General features: G+C 42.3%; 1 protein-coding gene across 1 annotated transcript; it reads right to left on the bottom strand.

Annotated features, from left to right (window-relative positions):
- Window positions 1-992: 992 nt before the first annotated feature.
- Window positions 993-20,352, bottom strand: pgs1 (phosphatidylglycerophosphate synthase 1). The gene is made up of 11 exons (XM_029527079.1): window positions 20,230-20,352; window positions 15,636-15,846; window positions 14,444-14,521; window positions 11,885-11,984; window positions 11,605-11,794; window positions 9,884-10,062; window positions 7,970-8,169; window positions 6,754-7,045; window positions 6,215-6,363; window positions 5,995-6,125; window positions 993-1,478 (listed from the first exon to the last, which is right to left on the bottom strand). Exons 1-10 carry the CDS (start codon window positions 20,343-20,345, stop codon window positions 6,006-6,008), a joined length of 1,635 nt encoding a protein of 544 aa, XP_029382939.1. The 5' UTR covers window positions 20,346-20,352; the 3' UTR covers window positions 993-1,478; window positions 5,995-6,005.
- Between the last annotated feature and the right edge of the window lie 1,425 nt (window positions 20,353-21,777).

The following is a 21,777-nucleotide window of genomic DNA, read 5'->3' as shown; positions in this document are numbered from 1 at the left end:
AACAATGAAGTGGGAACTCTTATCTGTGAGGCTGGAAGTGGAATATTTACATAAATGGCGTGAACAATGAATCAGTCCGGGAAATATTTGCTGTCAGGCTGATTAAGTGTCTCATTGTTGGAGCTGTTACAACCTCGTCCTTATCAGGTGTCACCGTTCTGCTTCAAAATAATATTTTAATCCTAAGTTAATGAAAAGTATCAGCACACTCCACCAGGAAACACAAACTCCTGTATCTTATGTGCACCAGATGTTTGTCACACTGTGGACCCAGTTATTTCCTTCTGTTATCTAAATCCGATCGTTTCACTCTCGTCAGGGTTTAAGCTTTGATAATGAAATGAGAGCGTTGGTGCCGAGGCCCGAGCAGATAATAAGTCTGTGCTGCAGCCCGACAGCAGCAGTCGATCAAATCTAATCAAATCACAGCCACACAGTCCTGACGAAGCAGATTCATAAATAAATAATACCTGAAGCTGTTGTTCAACTCCTCAAATGTAAACGTATAAACGTTTTCCGGGGCCTCATTCAGCATCCTCACAGTCACACAGCTCAGTTTTTACCTCTTCAGCATCTCAGTGGTTTTCCATCTACTCCACCTACGCAGCACCAAAGTGGAACATCTAACAGCTAAAGAGACAGATGTTTCCCCTCAGCAGTAGGTGGAGACCAAAAAGAGAGCCAAAAGTGAGTAAATGTTGGACATGCATTCATCAGGTTCACACAAACATGAGGAGAAAATGATCTCTCTTTGTTGGCCGTAAACTCTAACATTCAAGTTGTTCATTCAGCAGATACTTATTTGTTTGTTTTGAATCCTTTTCACTGCATCAATGCAAAAAACCCAACGGTGAAGTTTCGTGGTTGGAAAACCAAAAACAATGGGACAAAAAACAACTTATATTCTGAGTTCAGCGTCACTTCTGTCTTTAAACCTTCAAGGTGCCGCTTTTTTTTTAAGTTAAACAAAAACTCACACTTTTGAAGCCGTCTTTAAAAAACTCACCACATCATCCTTTAATTTACAAAGTTAATAACACACAGACACTGTACAGTTAACTCTGATTACTGCTGTGGGCGGAGCTGTAAACACACTCTGGCCTTTTAAAAGCTATGATTAAGGCTCCCGGAGGAATCATAACGCCTCACCACACCCGACCGTCATTACATCAACTGATGAAGTCTATTGCTCCGTTAAACATGCAACATATATCTCCGTTTGCGTTGCTTAGAGTCCAGTGACACAAAACAGAGACGCACAGTGTGAACGTATCAACACAAATCTAGTGAGATGTTTTATGACATGAAAGAGGATTTACCTCCTGACTTCACCCCATTAATCTGCTCCTGTTTGTCACTGATGAAGGTTGTAGCTCGGGTGAAGCTGGACGTGCAGACTCCCAGCATGCCGAGCGTGTCCGACGGTGCCGACCTCAACCGAGGCCTCCGACTTCAGGGCTGAGGAAACCTGACGCCACCTGCACAACAACACAAACACAGAGCAACACTATTATTAATACATTAAGAGCTGCAACTAACGGACCCAAAAAACAGACAAACATCAAATATGAAAAAGAGCTACACACGAAGCGTTTATTTTTGTCATCAATGTTCCGACTGTCTTACACAAACTTAAAAACTGTTTTATGTTAAAAGACACAGTTTCATGTTAAAAAGATTATTTAACTTATTGTCAACAAGAAGTAGTAATATATATTTCATTTTGTTGTTTAGGCATCTAAAATCTCAAGTAAAGACGACTTCAAATGTTCAGATATTTTAACAAAGAACTCGCTTTTAAAGCAAACTTTAGTTCAAGTCACAAAGGCACGGTGGGAAATCAGAGTTTCGCCACAAGAGGGCGGTCCGAGTCGCCACAACCAGGAGAGCCTGTTGCTCCAGAAGGTGATGCTGCCGTTTTAACCCTGAACTCTGACAGCAGTTTGGAGGAAATCCAAACCTGTTGTCGCTAGTTTCTAACAATAGACGCCGAGCACTTCTGATAATCTTTATTACCGGCAGAGCTATTGTTGGAGCGCAGTGTTTTGTTTTTTCCTGCCAGGGAAAAAACAAACGAGAAAGCTGTCAAGTGCACAGATCACAACGCTACAAAACATGAGTGAGTGAGCAAACTGCTCAACAAACACGACAGTCAGAGTGGGAATGTGGATATTTGGTGATACTGAGAAAGAACAAACCACAGACCGACAGACCAACAGGGACGAAAATGTTAATTTAATATATATCCATTTCTTTTATTTCTATTTTGTTTTACGTTTTTGTAAATGTTTCTACAAACGCCTCAGAAAAACAAGGACATTTAAATATATTTATTCTTTTGGACTGTTTTTGTTGGTTTTTAAGTCACGAGTCAGAAGTTGAGGCCGAACTTGGGAGATCCTGTTAATGTTCGTTGATCTAAGATGAAAGTATGTTCGAGATTAGAAACTCTTGTGTTCAGCGGTTTACGGTTAGATACAGATCAAAAACCTCTTTGGCCTTTCGGTTTCCTGCTGCGTCAATTTACATCTTTAGCTTCATGAATCATGTTAATGACAAAAATGTGAACAACTGGGACTGATCACTACAGGATAAGGCATTTTTCTTATTTATTAAAAAGGTTCTTTGGTCCATCAGTCAATAGGTTTATTCTTCCTGTCTGTTATTAGTCAAAGGACAAACTTTGCCAAAGTGTTCATAAAACTTCAGACAGTTGGCACCTGAACAGGGAGAACTGCATTCTTTAGGGACTATGTTCAGTGGCGAATGAATACATTTCAGTGCTCACGTGAGTATTTAATCACAGAAACTTCCTTGGAACTCTTGAAACAACTCTAATGAGTCACAGTTGGATTTGAAGCTGCAGCGTTTATATACGCAAATCATACCAAAGACCGGAGGTGGAATTATTGTATGATTATATAAACCTGTTTTATTTTTATGTGCACAAGTAAAATAATTTGAAACTTTAATGAGCTTATAAGGAGAGGAATTAAATAGCTACCATCCCCTGTTAAGTGTAACAAAGGGAGACAGAGAAACAGGTTTCTGTTTCCTGTCGCGCGGTAATTTCACTCATTTTGTGAAATTTGATGACAAGAACGTCTTTTGTTCTTCCTTTTCCTCAAAGTGGGACAATAATCTAAAACATGACGTATTTAAGACATGAAACAGAGACTAAGAACATTAAATAATTAGGAAAAGATTTACTGAGCTAATACATCAAGCCAGAGTTGGGGCCATTTTCCAATAGACTTCAATGCAAATGGCATTCCAATGGAGTCGCCCCCACGCTTGATGTTCATTAAATTGAATAAATGTTTAGCAGCCTTCAGCACTGACCATTTTCATAAACAGTTTCCTGTTTTTACAGATCTGTTCCACAAAGAACTAAAATCAAAATACGAAAACTAATTTTCCCGCAATGTTCCCCACTAAAGATAACGACGCACATTTTCCAAAGGGTTGTCACGGTGACGAGCTCGGGGGCTCAAATGAAAGGAGGCAGAAATAAAAAAAAAAAATAATAAAGAGAGTTCAGTCGTTGACCCTTTTTCTTCCTCGGTTGTCCGTCATGTGGTGGGCGTCAACTTTGCATCGCCAGTTTCGGTAAATCACACAAATTATCGGACTGACAGAGGAAAAAAAAAAAAAAAAAAAAAAAGGAGGGGGGATTTCCTGAACAATGGAATAAACCAAATGTTGATCACAGCAGCTCTTTATGCTGCCTCATTCAACCCAAACTATGACGACAATATAGTCGACTCAGCAATGTCTGATGTTGAGTAATGACTGAATTTATTCTGTTTGTGATTCCAGGTTACTAAAGAGCCTCTTTTTTTTTCCCCTGCTGTGAACTAAATATTTTCAGAGGTCAATGCGACCTTTAGCTGGAGGGCACTGAGTTTGTCAGGTCAGCCCTTCTGTGTTTGCGTAAGAGGACACGACTTCCACGCGGCTTTCAACCACTTTCCAACACAATGGGCTCTGACACGCTGCGCTGCTTTCAGCTACTCCACTTTTGTCTGTGCACATTTTTTGTGGACGCCGATCTATTTAAGAATGTTTCCTCCTGGCACCAGATCACTCAAGTGTTTCTTTCTTTGGAGGTGTCCAGGTAACAACGAGCCGCCACCCATTTGTCATTATTATTCATCCCGTAACACTTCCTGTTCTCAGAAACCTTCAAAGAAAGGAAGATAAAAAGAGAGAAGCCGATTTCTGATATCTTGTCATATTTCCTTTCAGTTTATAAAAAGCACATATCTTCCTCTGGGCCTGGGGAGCTTGAGTCTTTATCTTCCCCCTCAACCATAATCTGAACGTGAGCAGCAGCAGGCTTTTGACTCTGAACCCTGTGACTTCACCTAGCCAAGTCCGGGCAGGACCCGGCGGCGACCACACTGAGAGATCATCCTCATAACGCCGCCATGACTCATCCCTGACAGGAGTGAATCAGCCGACATGCCGTCCCCACTCTCACTTTGGTGATTTGGGCTGCTGGGAAGACGAGGACAGGACCTGTGATTTTGGATTTACCACAATGACTGCAGACATTTCTGAAAAGCCACAGCCTGTTTAACCGTGTGTGTGTTTCTGTACTGTATGTCAGGCTGCATTTTGTCTACTCGGCAAAAATCCCTGAACAGAAACAACAGAAATGAGGCAGGAATGCAATCTGCCTCATTATGAGCCAGTTTTTCACTTTGGCTTTTATTTTTATTGTCATTAAACTAATTCATCCATCCTCTCAGAGGAAACTATTAGTAAAGTAGATTGTTATTCAATCTACCCTCTTTGATAAATCACTAAAACCTGTTAAATGTAATGATTTACTGCTATGAATGTTTTTTTTTTGTCCTACTACAGAAATTATCATGATGGATGAAAGCTGATTTGCGCTTTGAAGCTGCAGCCAACGATGCCCTTCTGATTACTGTCTGACCCTTAGTTCAAATGTCTTCGGTCACTTTACCATCGTGGCTGACCAAGAACAGCATCAAATCTTCACATCTGATTTAAAAGAGGACAGAGAAGTCGGTGGAACGTGAAACAACACGAGCTTCGGCAGAATAAAACTGACGTTAACAGACTGTGGCGGCCTGTGGGATACGAAGCAGCTGCTCTGATCTGATTATCCACAACTCCGCAAATAAACCTCCTTTAATGTGACGTCTGGAGTTAATACTGAGTTTGAATGAAGACGAAGAGTCCAAACTGAGTCACAGCCAGAAGGTTAAACCTGGTAAATCAGATAATGACACATTAAACTCTGACTCTAAAGTTTGAGTGACCTTGAAGTTTGCTGAAGGAAGCAAAAATCACATTTGTTCCAAATTCAACAAATGATCCAAAAGAAGAGACAGAAGTAAAACTTTATCGACGCTGCAAGTTTTTCATTTGAAACATCTTTTAGGACTTAAACCAATCAAGACAAGCGCTCTAGCTCTCTTATCAGAAACGAAGCACAGACACACCTGACCTTGCGCTGGCCATGTGTGAGCCAATGCAAACAGGAAGCAGATTGTCTCCTCCCAGTTGTGCTCAGCTGATTCATCGCAGACAATACTACAAGTGAGTAAAACAAAGGCGGGTTCGTGTGCCGAGTTCAACTGAGCAGCTGCTATCGAAGACAACAAGGTCGGTAAAACTGGAAAACTTTTGACGAAGCAGCTCTTAAATGCACCGCCAACGCTGCCGGCTGCTTCTTTTTGCCTGTCCGGCAGCAGCGATTATAAATACTGAACCAAGGAGGTGAGAGCCTCAATGAGCCAACGGGCAACTCTTTTCATACACTGGTCTTGGAGTGTTTAGTGGGAAGCAGCTGGACTTCTTATCTGCTTCCCACTAAACACTCCAAGACTGAGATGACCTGGATGACTGAGAAACTTCACGGCCTTTTCATTTATCTACATACAAATAAAAGAGGGCAGACTGCTCATTTGACTTTTTTTCAGCGTTCGTCCTTAAACACAACAGACAAAGCGTTTGCACCTGATGGCGTCTCAGAAGAAGTTCTTGATGAAGGGGGTGACGAGTTTCACCCACAGCTTGACGTGGCGGTCCGGCCGCTCGAACGTGGAGCTGGACACCTCCGTGGAGAGCTGGTACAACATCTCCTGCTCCTGAGGGACGGAGGGTGAAACACAGGTGTGTCCAGTCAGGATCTACTCAGACATTCATCATCAGAAAGGGGAAATAAAAGAGGGCCGACCTCCTGCAGCTGACTCTGTAGTTCCTCGTTCTCCGTTACTATGGCGATCTGGGCCTCCAGGTCACGGTGAACCGAGCGGTAACCGAAATTAGGGGAGCCAATTAGTGTGAGGCAAGGCCGGTCCTGCCCCTGGAGGTAATACCACAGACCTGTAGGGGAGGAAAAGGCAAAAGTGCTGTTGAGCCAGTGAGGAGGCAGCGCTCCAGCAGGGATTTCTTGTCAGCCTGAAACCACAACTGAAGGAAGTACACGCAGAAATCCCCAGCGTCGATCCAAAACCCCAAAGAATGAGAGAGAGTGAATGTACATCCTCGTCCTGAGGCTACGACAGGATGACTACACAAGCCGTCTTCTCTCACGCTACATACCGCCGCGACCACAAGAACAGCAGATGAGGGAGCTGAACCGCAAGAGCGGCGCGTTTTTATTATTTTCACTGAGCCAAACAAAACTGACCTGGATGACTGTGAGACACAAAAATGAGTTTGAACAGATCCAGAAAAGGTTCAAAATGTTTCTGTGCTTTTGTTTTGTCCCACCTTTGGCGTGGAAGGTCCACTGCGGTCTGTGGTACTCGTGCAGGTGCACCCTCTCCTGCTGGCCCAGCTGGCACACTCGGTTGTAAAACTGTCTGGCGATGTGAATGTAGGCTGCCGGGATCGCTCCGGCGACGCCCTTGGCCCCAAAAAACCCGTTGACCTCGGGGGAGGCAGTCAGAATGCGGTAGCTGGCTCCGGCCCCGAGCACCAGCCGCATGTACGCCCGGGTCAGGTTGAAGTAGCCTGACGTTAGGAACACAGTGGAGTCCGGCCCGGCGTCCATCAGTAGGCGCTTTGGGGGGGGAAGGGGTCGAGACAGAAGGTGAAGACAGACGAGTTACAGCCGTGTGTCTAATTCCTGGCATCGTGGGGAAAAAAAGAAAGTTTACCACACGGTGGTCCAACATCTGTAAATACACCGGGACATTATTTTTTCTCCTCATGTTTCCTTTTTTTTCCCACTTTATTTCAAAATTAAAGTTTCAAATTATGGATTTGTTGGACTTTGGTTGCATGAAAGTCTGGTCAAGTGTTAATTACGTGACTTTCACTTTAGCAAATTTAGTAAACTAAATAGAGTAATAATGGATTGTGAATATTTTGTATTTATTTTCGCTTTAAATTTTTTTTTTATCTCGAACCTAACTGGTGAATTTACTGTCATTCTGCACAAAGCCGCTGTTACTAAGCTTTAATTAAAATCTTCACCAGAAAAAATCTAATTTTCAAAACTGCTGAAAACGGTATTATGTAAGCTCCTCCTTATTTACTGTTAATTCACCTCAATCAACCATCTGAGTGTGTGCAAAACCAAAATCTGTCTGAAAATTGGAACTCAATTTTAGAAAATCTTCTGTTTCCCAAAGAAAATATGCAAAAACCAAAAAGTGGTGAGTCTTACGTGAACACAGCTTTAACACGTAAACAATTTACCAGAAGTAAAGCAGCATGACGGCCGTTTAAGGACAGCTGCATCATCACCAGGCAGATCAAAGTGACCAATAAAAGCAGCCGCAGCGTAATGTAAATAAATACGAAACAACAGTGTTGGTTCCACAGTTTCTGCCGTTATATTAAATTAAAGAATGCTGCACTATTCACCGTGTTATTGTGTTCATTCCCAGAATATATGACTAATAAAACCCAAATTCAAGGCCACATATTCATCCACGCTTTAGTCACACGTTCACTGACGAGGTCAGGTGTGCAGCCTCACCTGTGTGACCTGCTCGTCCACCTGGATGCCCAGAGGCTTCATCTGAACCAGGGGGAAGACCCAGGTGTCCTCCTCCCTCTCGCTCATCCCCTCGTCCTCTGAGTCCTCCGACCGGTTGGCCAGCTGCTGCCTCATGTGAGCCGCATTCATGACCTCCATGATCCGCCTCCGCGCCGATGCTGAGAAGTCCTGTCTGTTGCCTGGAGACACAACACACGAGTTCAGAGATAAGTCGGCGCAGTGGGTGGTTGGTCAGTCTGGTTTCTGGGTCACAGCGATCTGGGCTCTGACTACGTTTGCACGTGGGGCTTTTACTGCTATCTTTGTGAGGACTGCCTTGGATTTCAGATCACAGCAGTGAGCAGGGCCAAGGCAGCTGAGGAACTGGTTGAAAAAGCGCAGGGTCAGGCTTCAGCAAGTGTCGAGAGACAAACAAAAGTGTGTGTGTGTGTTTGCTTGAGTGAATTTACAGCCACTTTGAGACCCAGCGTGATGTCACACACCGGTCTGAGAGCTGCCACACACAAGTTTACAATTTGACTACTGACATCTTGGGTTTTGTTTTTATTTTTTTTTTTAAAACCAGAAAAACACATTTGGAAAAGAAGCAAACGGTCAGTCTGTCAATCACACAGTAACCACGCCCCCTAAGGGGTGACCTTTCTGGTCTATTGTCCGAAATAATTAACATCATGTTGTGCTGAAGATTTGAAACTAGAGACTAGAGACTTCGTTTACTGAGCTGTTCAATTGAGAGAGAAGTCGGGACATTTTCCCATAGACTTCAACAGAATCTGACCTCTCTTTAAACCCAGTGGAGTCGCCTCCTGATGGTCATCAGACAGGCTGAAGGTTTAAGGCTCTTCACCGTCAGCTTCACTTTACAGACCCAGTTTATGTTCACTTTTATAAAATGTATTAAATAAAAAATAATAATAATAAAAAAAAAGAATATTTCTTCAGAAAAATGTTTTCACGTCAACTGAAAATGACTTCAGTGGGTCAAATTCATCTCCTGCTCCTGATTAGGATCGGAGAGTTCCAACCAAATCGGTGAATGGTGTGACGCAAAATGTCCAGCTGGTCAGATTATCAGAATACATACCAAACCAGAGATAAGTGGAAAATCAGTGAACTGGCTCTTTGTGCGACGTCACCAGTTAACAGACTGAAGGCCAATTCATGATTTCCTCCTCGTTTATCAGCCGTGAAACGGATAACGTGTAAGCCGATACGGAGACTACTTTTTCTATTGACTGTTTCCTTTTTCTAGCTTTGTCATCTTCTTTCATGCACACAGAGACCATTAACCGGCATTAACTGTTATTTCATCGGTTATTTTATCTTCTCTCTCTCATTCCCACAAATTAGATTTCATTAGAATGGCATCAGTGTGCGTTTGTGCTTGTGCGTGCCTTTCTGAATTAACTTGTGTGCGGCTCACGCTACATATCGTCTTCCAGCAACACCGTGACATCACAACTCTATTCCTGGTGTTCGTTACCACGGCGGACCGATCCTGCAGACATGATGTCATTCATTCCTCAAACTAACATCCTGGCAGTCTGCACTCGAGTTACGGACACACTCTTCTAGTGTGTGTGTGTGTGTGTGTGTGTGTGCGTGCGTGCAGTTAGGAAGATGTAAAGAGCACTTGCGGTTGGCCAGTCAGTCAGCCAGATGTGAAATTGTCAGGGTTTCTCTCTGTACACACACACACACACACACACACACACACACACACACCATCATCATTTATTCGCCTGTCTAAGCTTTCAAGCTCCATTAGCCAACTCCCGTCAGCTCATCTTGCTGAAAACCGGGCAGACGCCGCTGTAAATTGAGCGCGAGGTGTCACAACATGTTTGGTGGGTAAACATGCGTCTGTGGTCCACACAGTATTTCCTTTCATACCTTTGTACGGGTGCACCATGCCCTCCAACATGGTGACCGAGTCGTCGGGCTGGAGCTGCAGGGAAACGTCTCCCACGGCCTCCACCAGCTCGGAGAAGAAGTCGGCGACCTCCCCGCAGTCCTCCAGCAGCACGTAGCGGTCCTGTCTGTTGGTGAAGTACGAGTCGCTCAGGTTGGCCCTGAAGAAAGAGAGAGAGTGAGAGTTAAAACAAGGAGATGTTTCCTGTTCTGAGCAGATTTCTCTGAACTTAAGCTAGAAATAAAAAAAATTGTGCGTGCATGTTTTACTGTACTCGTGACAACTTGACGATGAGGCCCACTATAAGAATGCTTTGTGCTCCTGCTTCATTCAGTCACACAAAACATGGACGCATTTGTGCGTTTGGCAGCAGGCACGACCTTCAATCCTCGTCGACTCAACGGCAGCAGAAAGTGACCCTCCGTGCTGCAGACCAAACTGGCTGATTTAATCTGGTGACTTTACTTGCCAAGTGTTGGAAGAGAAAGTTCAGCCTTTTAAATTAACAATGAAAATCATTTAATTACCAAACATGTAGACGGATATTTACGAAAGACGGTTTTATATTGACGGATTAGACGATCAGGACATCTAACGTTCTTGTTGACAGCAGTAAAGGGGGAGGTCAGACCCTCTGGGGTCAACCAATGCTGGAACTTTCTGAAACTGCACAGCTATGAACGTCTTCCTGTTATCCATCCATCTTCCATCAGGTCAGGTCATGGTGGCAGCAGGTCAGGCAGGGAACGCCAGACTTCACTCTCCTCCTGGAGGATCCCAGTCCAGACAGGCCAGATTGGGAACTCTATCCCTCCTGAAAGTTCTGGGTCCATGTCCAGGTCGAGTTCAACATGCCAAGTAAACCTTCAGAGGAAGCCATCCAGTTCCTCCTAAACGTGGAAACCCACTTCAGCCCCTCGTATCCCCGATCTCTTTCTCCTGGTCGCTGCTCATGAAGGCTGATATGAAGGTCAACCTTTAAATCGTGAACCTTTCCTTCACCTGACTTCTTCCACCACCTTTTAATTTTATATCTTGGCGCTTTTTCCTGAACGAAGGGGGCTGACAGTGAAGGTTCTCCTTGGTGGAAAAGATGTTTTTAATCTTTCCCTTATAAAAGGATTTAGACGGGCCAGTTGGCTTCACTCGCTGTGAAAACAATGAAAGCGATGCAGAGTCGGACTGGCTGAGGACGGCCGTGACAGTCATAGACTGATGGTTTATCATTTCACCTGCCAAGTAATTTCTGAAAGCACTTACTCTTTTCCAAACTGTTTCCTAAGAAGTCGTCCCACATGATCCTAATAATCCATCTAGTGTGTTAAGTTCAAACATTAACCCTGTTACTCCTGATCTGCTCCTGTTGCATCAGGAGTTATTTGTAGTGACTGTCTTCTGTATTCTGTCTGCTGCTATTGTCCCGACTAAAGCTGCAAAGATTAAATAAATTCAAGTTTAAAATGAAAACATTTCTCATGAATATCTTCCCTGTGAGAAACTGTCACAATGACAATAATCTGACTATCCACTAACCAACCATGTTACACAAATGTTGCTGCAAAAACACAACAAACCCCAAAACCCAGAAATGTCTCATATCTCGAAATCAGATCTACACAACTTTTACTTAAGACCCGAAGTTTAGAGATGGTGCAACCGCACGTGAAACGATCAACGGGACAGAGTGACGGGTGAAACGCACCCACTTATGATGATGCTGTCATCGAACAGGTAGGCTTTGATGTGCTGGACTCCGATGGTCTCGTTGAAGCGTTGGGGGACCAGCAGGCGCAGCAGCCCCCTCAGGTCCGGGGTGTGGTACAGGGAGACCCGCATCTGGGAGGTGAAGCGTTGCAGCAGCGGCAGCAGCATGGTCCTCGAGTTGATCTGCCCTGCGTGTTGAACATGACCACAGGACAAAATGAGAACGATGAGCGAGGCGTTCAGCCGCCAAAAGCTCTCAACGGGAGGGCGGCTACAACCTCGTGACCCGCGGGTGTAGTCCAGCAGGATGGAGACCTTCAGATCAGGAAATCGGCTCTTTTCCTGGGAGCGTTGGAGAGCTTCCTCCATACAGTCCACCTGAAGATAAAAACACAGTTAAATGCCATTTATCGGAATGTCCGAAGCCAGAAAATACTCCATCTATATATAAAATATATTAAATAATACTGCCGTGGGCAAACTGATTGAAGCCGGGCGAGTCTCTCCTCCCTCGACAACAAAACGAGTCACGGCATTGTAGGAAAGTTTCTCTACAAGATGATCTAATTGTTTTGATCTGACAGATAAGCTTCAGGAGAAGTAATCACTTAAAGAGGTTTTCTGCAGAACAAACATAAGGAGTGTAAACATTTTCACTCCTTTTCTGCTGCAGCTTCTCCAATGTGAGGATTTGCTGTTGTTCTGCTTCGTGTCACTGTAAATTCAATGTCTGTGACAAAAAAGCCTCATGAGAACCTTCTGAGAAAATGATCAGAGATCATTTAATTTACTGTTTTTAGGAAATCATATTGTTATTAAGTGAACATTTTTAGGGTTTTGGGCTGTTGCTTCAGGCCAAAAAAGAAGATGTGTCCTTTCCATGTGCACATATTTTACACACAAAGCTATCAATGAACAGACAATGAGATCAATAATTTTCTCTTCTTAAAATTTGAAGAATAATCAAATTGAGGATCTTAAGCGGCTCACTTCTTCTCACTCAAGTGGAAAACTTGACTTGCGACATGATTTACTTGGAATAAGCGTCAAGAAAATTTATTTCCTGTGGTTTGTCATCGTGTTTCACATCTCATTGTGTGACAATGTTTGGCAAACCACAGACTGAGGTTTGTGCATAGATGACATTGACTGTTTCATCACCAACAGTCTCTTCAGCCTGATAAGCTTCCTTATTTCACTGAACGAGTTTAAATGCAAAACCAACAGCTCTGATACTTCAGGTTTTAGGCAAAAATGCTACCCCATTGTCTCCCTACATGACTATCCACCAAACAAAGATTTGATAACCAACACAGTCTACCTTCTATTATCTGTTTATTTAGTGTGGGAATAGCATCACTGACAATAAGGAAGGAACTTCTCTTTAGAGAGGACCGCTGATACTGATAAGAGTCAAACTTTGAAACCCATACGTCGTTTTTTTGGTTTTTTTTTTCTTCTTTTCCCCTCTTCAGCTTAATTGGACATCTGGTGCCCGAATGAATTCATTATACATCACCCCAGTGTGCCTGTTTATGTGCCAGTAAAACATTTCCTCCTCTCAGCAGAGCGCTCATAGGGGATGTCACCACCACCAGCACTTCCAGCTCTGGAAGTTTCATCTGGAGCGCATCTGATTGCAAGTGGGAGTTCTGAGGAAAAACTGTTGAACTGTTGAAAAGCAGCATTCAGCAATTTGTCTGGAGTGTCAAGAGGGGATTTCAGTGTATTCTGAGTTATCATCATCCATCAGTTTCAACCAGAGCTGCTTATTTTACAGCTAAAGTTAAATGAGCTGCAGACAAATGTGAAACGACAAATGTTAGCTGCTATAACTCGTCAAATGTGAGGGTTTTTACTAAGTAAATTTATCCATTATCACTTTACGTTGGCCTGCCTTTCTCTTCCACCCCACTACGACCTGTAGACCAGCGTGTGAAACTGTTGACCTGAGTCTGATCCGAAACTAAGTACATCTTTGTGAGTGTGCACTTCATTCATTAATAGTAATAGACGGGGGGGGGGGGGAAAGCTCCATTATTAATGTCTTTTTTGTCTTTCCTAAAGCAGCCTGAGTTTCCCAAGATTGGCATTGTATTAACTTCCATTATTTCCATTGCCTGCACCTGCAGTTAAGTAAACACACTGCACAGGTGTGGCTGTGCGTGTTGGTCCAACATCGTGTTGAATCTGGATCCTGCTGTTCTTCAGGTCCGACCGCAGACTGCACTCACATTTTTGGACTCAATGGATTTGGGTTCATTGTGTCCAATTACAAGGAAACCTCTTTTTTTTTTTTTTTTTTTAAAAAAAGGGGGAGTCGCATAAACTCACTGCACTTCACTGACTCACATTTCTAGTAATCCATCATCTTGCGAGGTTACAGAGTTTGGCAGCAATCACATGTGATTCAGTCGCTTTTAACAGTAATCAGTCAACCTGTTTGACTCCGGCCTTTTCTGCTGCTGCTCAAAAAGCAGGATACGAGGATCAGTCCAGACTGTGGTTTACTCTAGGTTAATGTTGTTATGTTAGGCTTTCCAAGCATGAAGAACAGCAGGCCATCACATGCCAACGCTGGTCTCCTTATACCCATAAACCCTTGCATTTTGAGGTCAATCCTTGTAGTTGGCCTGAAGTACGTTTTCATTCTGAGCAAACCAGCCTGCGGTTCTCTGGGAAGAGGACTCTGAGTCACATTTTCTGGCATCTCTGGCCAGCTATTTGGCACGAGTCTGTGTTTACACCGCTTTGTTTTCACCTGACCAAAACTACAGAAGATAATTCTCTGGGGTTGTAAAACAGAGTGTGTGTTTAAAAACAGCGTTTTTCCTCACCAGCTCCTGCTCCAGCTGACCCGTTCCCAGATACAGGGAAGCCATCACCACTCGCCTCTTTGCGGTCTTGATACGTGCCTGAAGGGACACAAATGAAAAGGATGAGTTTGCTGTACATGTTTATGAGGCTGTTGGGAACATGATTTATCGTAATTAAACAAACTATTAAAAGAAACTAAATGTCCTCACAGTACGAGACAAAAGGAAGGCTCGTACAAAAAATAAATTTGACCTGACTGATAAATTAGTTTATTTTTATCACCTTAAATAAAAGTCTTTTCACCTCCACTGTACTGAGGTGGAGCTCATGGACTGACCAAACCCCTGCAGGTTCTGAAACATGGGAAGTAAAAGCTTTTAAGGGGAAATGGACACTTTAAATGTCAGAAATGCAGTTTTCCGTTGTATGTGCAGCGTTAACACCTATCCCTAGGAGGAAGATAAAAGCATAAATCACATTTCACATTGCCTGAGGTATCTCTAATCTTTTAGATTTTTATCTAACCAGGTATGATCATAACTTATAACCAAACAGCCACCAAAAATGGGCGGTTACCTATGTGCCAAGGCTTATCTGTAAAAACACACCAGCCTTTCAGATGAAACGGGTATGGCATGGGGAAGTACTGGAAAAACAATGTTTTATTTTTGTAAAGCACGCCCACACACCCTGTAACCACAGTTCATATAACGACTTCAAGTTTCAATTAAACTCAGTTAAAACTCATGAACACTGACATGAATACACCAGGGGTCAAGACAGACATAAAGTCAAACATTCAGAGGGAGCTTCTCCAGAAAGTGTCTGCACTGAAGCGCTTCGTGTCGAATATCAACAGTAGATTTGTATGAGGAGAAAATCCTACAACAAATTGCTGTTGTGTTGTTCCTGGAGCAGATTAAACAGGCTAAAGTAGGTAATTTTTCCAGCAGATGACACATTTAGCAAGAATTAGATGTAATCAGGACTTTAAAGGAAACAAGTCTTTTTACAACTAAATAATAACCATATTTCTTGTCAGCAACAGGATGTTTCTCTTTTAGTACACGTTTCAATCAAATTCTCAATTATCTGAAGCTCACCACCTGCCAACCGTTTTGGGTGCACATGCTGGTAAAAGATACTGACAGACATTCTTTGTATTTCCGTTTTCCTCCAGAAGCAAAAGTTTCTTTTGGAGGTGACACCGACCTTCATGGCCTGGTAGAACTGATCGGGTGACGTGAGGACGTGGATGTGGGTGCCCGGCACCCGAAAGGCAGGAACGTGCTCTGACATCCATCGGAAGTGGGTGCAGAGGCCATCGGTGCCTTGAGCTCCGGCCAGCCCCGTGGGCCTGGTGCCGTGACGTGGAGCCGGGTCGGCTTCGGCCAACAGGGGAGCCAACAGCAGCACCGACGAGCTGGAGGAAACAAAGAAGCAAGAAAAACCACAGGAAGTTATTATTGAGTTGGGCGCCATTAACCAAATTTGCTCTATTCTTGTTTTACATCTAATTATCCATCCGTCATCGCTGTCACACACATGTTCTTATCATTTTTATAGGTATTTAAATTTAATTCATTTTTGCACCCATCACTGATCACCAGCTGCTTCTTTTCACCCACACGTCTGCCAAAGGTCGAGACAGATAAGAGCTGATTCTTCTCCCTCACAAACAGATGTTTTTACAATTTCTTCCCTCTAAAGGTCTGCTTCATTGGAAACCCAGCTGAATAATTCATTCATATCCTGCAGTGGAAAATAAGCACATCACTATGTATGGCCTTTTTTCTGTCTTGCCTGGGGAGGATGTGTCGGACACCAAAGTGGTGCCATGTATCCGAGAAAACAATAGTTTCAGCCGTGTATTTTTGTGCTGCCTTGCAGGTGTCAACTGGCCTAAATATCAGATGTCAGAAATTTTTTACCAGCCCATGAAAACACAATGGTCTTGTTTTGTCTGACAGCCACAAACCTGAAGATTTTCTGATTACCATCATGGAAACAGCTAAGGTGTGGACTATGATCAATGGTAGCATTAATGCTCTATGAACTCAGATCCATGAGAAGAGCTAACAGTGTGTCTGTTTTTTTCTTCGGCAGCGTCCTATAATTCACCCCAACACCACAGGCCTCGCTCTCCTTTTTGTCTCTGACATTAAATCGCACAATTTGGTCTGACAGCGCAGCCACATTAAATAAAGACAGGGTGGAGTGTTAACCTCAGACATGACGGTAAACCTCACAGGCTAATTGTCAGAAGTCATTCTTCTCCTACCGGCCTTTGTGTGTGTACACGATGACAAAGCTTCAGACATCATTAGTACTCAGAAAAGGTCACTTACAGTAAATCAGAGGAAGCACGAGTTGTATAAAAAAACAACAACAAAAAAAAGCTCAGCACTGCTCAGGATTTCTTTCTAAAGCCAACATGCTGAGTTGGATCATCTGGAGAAAACAAAGAGGGGGGATTTCCCTGTTATTTGCCAGTCTGGTCATAAACATTTTTCTTGTTGAGCCATAAAACAACTGTAGCATCAAGGAGAATTACTTTTCGACCTTCCACTTTGTGCTGAAACAAGCCAGACTTTTACAGCAGTGCGAAGTCCCAAAGTTATCACTGGAAAGGCACCAAGCTCGGCACAATGAATTTACATAATGTGACGGGACTTCAGCTGAGCCTCGTGTCTTCACTATTTTCTATAAGCGTTAAAAGATAAGAGAGTGTCACATGAGATAAGGAGCAGTGTTTGATAGAGTCCATACCTCCGCCCACTGAGGCCAACAATAATCATCTGGATCTGCAACCAACTGTAGAATCTTAACAAAACAAGTTCTGTAGATTATTTTCTGAGAAACTGACAAATATATCTTCCAATGTTTGGAGATAATGATGAACGAAATTGCCTTAAACTGGATCTACAGCAGAATTTAATGGATCCTTCCCTGGCTCATGCCCCACCCCTCAACCACATTTGGAGAAAAATGCTTCGGTACTTTCGGGGTAATCCAGCTGGCAGACAAACAAACCAACAAGCAAATAGACAAACCAATAATTATCTACTTGGTGGAAGTAATTATGAGCCCACTGCTCCTGCTTTTAATTTCAGGGCTGAAGCGATCAATATAAAGTCAGCTACTACCTCAGGCTACACTGAGATACAATAAAAGCTTCCATAAAACAAAGTAAATTTGTTAAGTCCTCAAATAATGGAGTGTTTGTTTGTTTGTTTAGCTCACTTACTATCAACAAACTGTAATATGAGCTTGATAAATGCTGTTGGAATAAAACCTGATATTTCTCCAGCATTTAAAAATATTTTGAAGAAGTTCCTTGTTTGGGATCAATAAAGTAAATCTATCGATCTACCTAAAACAAAGCTTGGTATGCTTGGTAACTCTGGTATGTTACTGAGCCACATCCCTTCTGATTTGAAGCATGTGACAGGAGAAATTCCTCTTTGTTTTTTTCTTTCCTAATTCCTCAGAATTCAGAAATCCCCATCCATGGAAATAATCTTCATGTAGATGTAGAATCATTCGTCAACGAACAAACCTTCATTTAATTATTTTATAAAATCTGTTTTCTGATCTAATTCATTCTCAATCTGGACTTTCTTTAATGCAAGAAAACACATTTTGCTCTAGTGAGTTCAATAGCAATGTCTGTATTTTCATGACTAGCATTTACATTACGTGGCCAACAACATGTAGACACATGAAAATTACACCCACGTGTGACTGTTGAGTCCATTTCAAACAATGGGGCATTGTATTATGCTTTTAAAACAACCCACAGGTGTATCAGAGATGTCCAGCACTGCGATCTTGGGCAAGGTGTGGCACCTATTTGTTATTTTTCATTCATCGTAAAGACATTAATCAAGTTTGGGGTCAAGTGAGGCTGCTCCAATTTCAGAGTTAAACATCTCGTCATGGACAGATGTGTGCACAGAAGCACTGTCGTGTTCAAATACACACGAAAGAGACTTCCTTGAACTGTTGCCGCAAGCAGTCAGGCCCATTATTGCCTATAGTTTGAAGGTATTGTTGCATTAGTTGCAGCAAACCAAACCACAAAAACAGCCCCAAGGGGAAAAAGTATATGAGACACAAATGTCCACATTTTGTAACTTTCCTTTGTGCAATTTTGGACTTGTACACAAATACGCGAGTTAAATGACGAGAAACATTTACAGTAATGTGAGAAAAATGTATATATATATATATATATATATAAAAGATAAGAGGATGACAGTTTCTCTCTTCAGGCTCCAACAAGTCTCCATGCCCAAAACTCTGTTTCCTTTTCGGAAACAGGAGCATGATCAAGGAACTGCACGTCACACTAATCTCCTGCATTGGCATACACATTCCCAGTTATCCTTATTACTGGTGGAAACAATGCCATTGAGTCCCAGAAGTCCTTTTTTGATCATTATTCACAATAATGTCTCTGTGAGAAGGAACGCAAATGGGAATTCAGTGTGTCCATCATGTGATGGACGAGTGCAGATCTGCAGCCAAATGACCGTCACCATCAGGAAATATTCAAAACAGGATACCAAAATATTTCAAGCCAACAATCATGTGATGTTTATCAGCCAAAGCCAAACCCATTTTGAGCTTCCCACAAGATAAAGCCCTGAAGGTAAACTAGTTTGTAATATATGTGGTTTGTGCGGTATGTGGCATCTGTCTCTTTTCCAACAATGTAAAGATTTACTTTCTCCTTCAACAGGGACAAAGCTGCAGACTTGAACCTCCTCCTGTTTCTGGAAAAGTGTTAAGACCTACTTAATTAATCAACTGAGAAAAAAAAAATCTAACTATATTCATAATTACCTTAATGATTTTGATAAAAAATATTTGCTGCCTAGCTTCGGAAATATAACTCTTTGCTTTTCTTTGGTGGCCTGCTAGACAGACGCTCGCTCTCTGGGCTTTGTTGAAATGGAGGTGTCATAAATACACAAAACTAATTATGACTAGTGAAAATAAGGTGTTAGGTACAGACAGATATTCAGTATTCTTTTCTTGTGAAATCTATGTGGGTGCATTTTTGTTGAGTTTTATGTCACTCGCACCCACGGAGAATACAATTTACTGTGAAACCTTATCTCCTCTGATGACTTGTCTTGCTTTTTTCTGAGGTTTTTTTTTTTTTTGTGCTTTTTGTGGGTCTTTGTTGGGTTTACACATGTTCAGCTGCATTGAACTTTGAGTTGATTGCTGCATTCTTCTTTTATTGCATGTAAGAACTTGGCCATAAAAAAGAGGGAAGGGGGGTAACAATGAGATCTTAATGCCGAAGGTGTTATTTAGACTGCTGAGAAAAATAGCAATCAGTGTGGGTGTTGAACATTGTCCTTTACTTTGTAAACCTCTCAGATCCCGTGTGTCCCATGATGGGTGTGAAGTTTCAGCTTTGGTGGAATGACAGCTACAGTTACACAACAGGGGGAACACTTTGTTCAGCTTCTGACTGAGTTTGCTTGAAGGTGAGCTGCAGTTAGCAGCAATAACAGCCCCGGGGGGGCCTTAGCTAATCATGACCGAAAAAAAAAACCCGCTTAACTTGGTTTTAAACGACTTAATATCGTGCAAATAAGCTACAACCCGCAGGCAAAACGCGGCACATCTTTTCAACGGGCGTCGTGAAGTTGCTTTTGAGTCCAAACGTGGTGTCGCAAAGGCGGATGTCCGATAATGGGCGCATTAGCCGGTTTAGCTCTGTAGGTTGCTAACACGGAAGCTAAACGCGGGCTCGTCTGAGTGTCCCGGGACGGGCCGGGTTTCTTACCCTCCTCTTCTGTCCCGGATACGGAAGAGCCGGTCAGATATTCGGGTGAAAACCCCGGTGATGGCCGGGGAGTACACGGAGTACACCAGCCTCCTCCAGGACATGGGAGCCGCCATTGCTGCAGCGCTGTGTCTTTGAATTAACTTTATTGACACCGCTCAGAGTGACAGACAGCAGCATGGAGGTCTCAGCCTCTGAGCTGCAAACCCCAAAAATTACAAATACAAACCAAGTTAACTTCAGTGGACTATATTTTCACCCATTTACTTACATTTCCAAAAGAAAATATATAAAAAAAAATCTTTAACTAATTCAGTTCAAGAAAAAAGTTTAGGATCATGTACTTTTTTTTTTCAAATTTACATGTTTTTAAAGGGGACATATTATTCTATTATATCTGTTTGGGAGCTGTATAACTTTTGTTTTCTTTCTTATGAGAAGTGTGGAGATCGTAAGGATGAGCTTATGAAATTTGTTTAGTTAAACTTGCTGCAGGTGCACGAAGTTGTTGGTTTCATGAAGTAGTCAGAAAATTATTCATGCAAAAGGCCAAACATTTCCTGTTACTTACTTTTTTACTTTTTTTAATTTATTATTTAAATGCATTTAATTTACTTCAACATTCACATAATTATTTGTACTTATATATTTTTTTATTTTACCTATAATAACTCCAACAGTTAAGATATTAGTGGTTTAGTTTCTCCTTTTACCTTTTAGGGGATGATCCAAACACCATTAAATGACCTCTAGTGGTCAACCTTCAAACTACCTCATCAACAGTTCTGAAGTACATTTTTGCCAGTTACATTTATACTAAAACAACAAAATGTGTGTACATCTCTCTTGTGGGTTCACCAAACGCCTTTCGTGGTTGACCTTTGCCCCCCCGTGTTACCTGCAGTGGGTGTATGTCAGGTATTCACTCACGCTGGATGATGTGGAGTTTGTTTTCAGGAGCTTTCTCCAGCTAACAGGTGATCCTCAGGTTCTCAACACGTGAGAGCCTGAAAATCTGCTGAAGTAAGTTGATCCTCATGGTGATACTATGATAATGGTAATAATGCAAAGGCTCATCTGCTTATGAGGGTTGCATTTAAAATTAGGAGTTCCCGGCACAATTAAAATTCGATGGTGATTAGTTTTGATTGCATTTTATGGTTTCCTGGATGGCAAACCTCGTTATATAATCTTTTTTTACTACGGAGCCTCCTTTCCTTTTGATATAGCGCAGGGAAGTTTTTTTTTATTTTGCTTATCAACAGTGACGGAAAATGACTCATAACAAATAAAATTCTGACGTGATTGTAATTCACTTCATTATTTACATTTCCAGTGTACACTTCCACTGCATTACCTTTACTTTTTACTCTACTACATTTCATTATTAGACAGCTACAGTTACTTTAAAGATTTTAAAAGCCTATAATGGGCATATAAAATGCAAAGTGTTGTATACAGTAGACTAAACTACCTGACAGTAAGTACTTAATGAGTGATTTTATCCGCCTCACTGCGGTCTTGAAATGTTTTAATCCTGGTTCAGCT

Source organism: Echeneis naucrates, chromosome 19 (assembly GCF_900963305.1).
Source record: "Echeneis naucrates chromosome 19, fEcheNa1.1, whole genome shotgun sequence".
In the NCBI taxonomy this organism is placed as follows: Eukaryota; Metazoa; Chordata; class Actinopteri; order Carangiformes; family Echeneidae; genus Echeneis; species Echeneis naucrates.
Note: the sequence above shows the minus strand (reverse complement) of the source record. Positions and strands in the feature narration are given on the sequence as shown.

What these genes read in the sequence shown, in the direction of transcription:
- pgs1 (XM_029527079.1), bottom strand. Translation starts at nt 20,345, where the DNA reads ATGGCGGCTCCCATGTCCTGGAGGAGGCTGGTGTACTCCGTGTACTCC. An exon ending in ATCCGGGACAGAAGAGGAGG is followed by an intron (nt 15,847 to 20,229) that starts GTAAGAAACCCG and finishes TGTTTCCTCCAG; the next exon opens with CTCGTCGGTGCTGCTGTTGG. An exon ending in AGTTCTACCAGGCCATGAAG is followed by an intron (nt 14,522 to 15,635) that starts GTCGGTGTCACC and finishes GTGTCCCTTCAG; the next exon opens with GCACGTATCAAGACCGCAAA.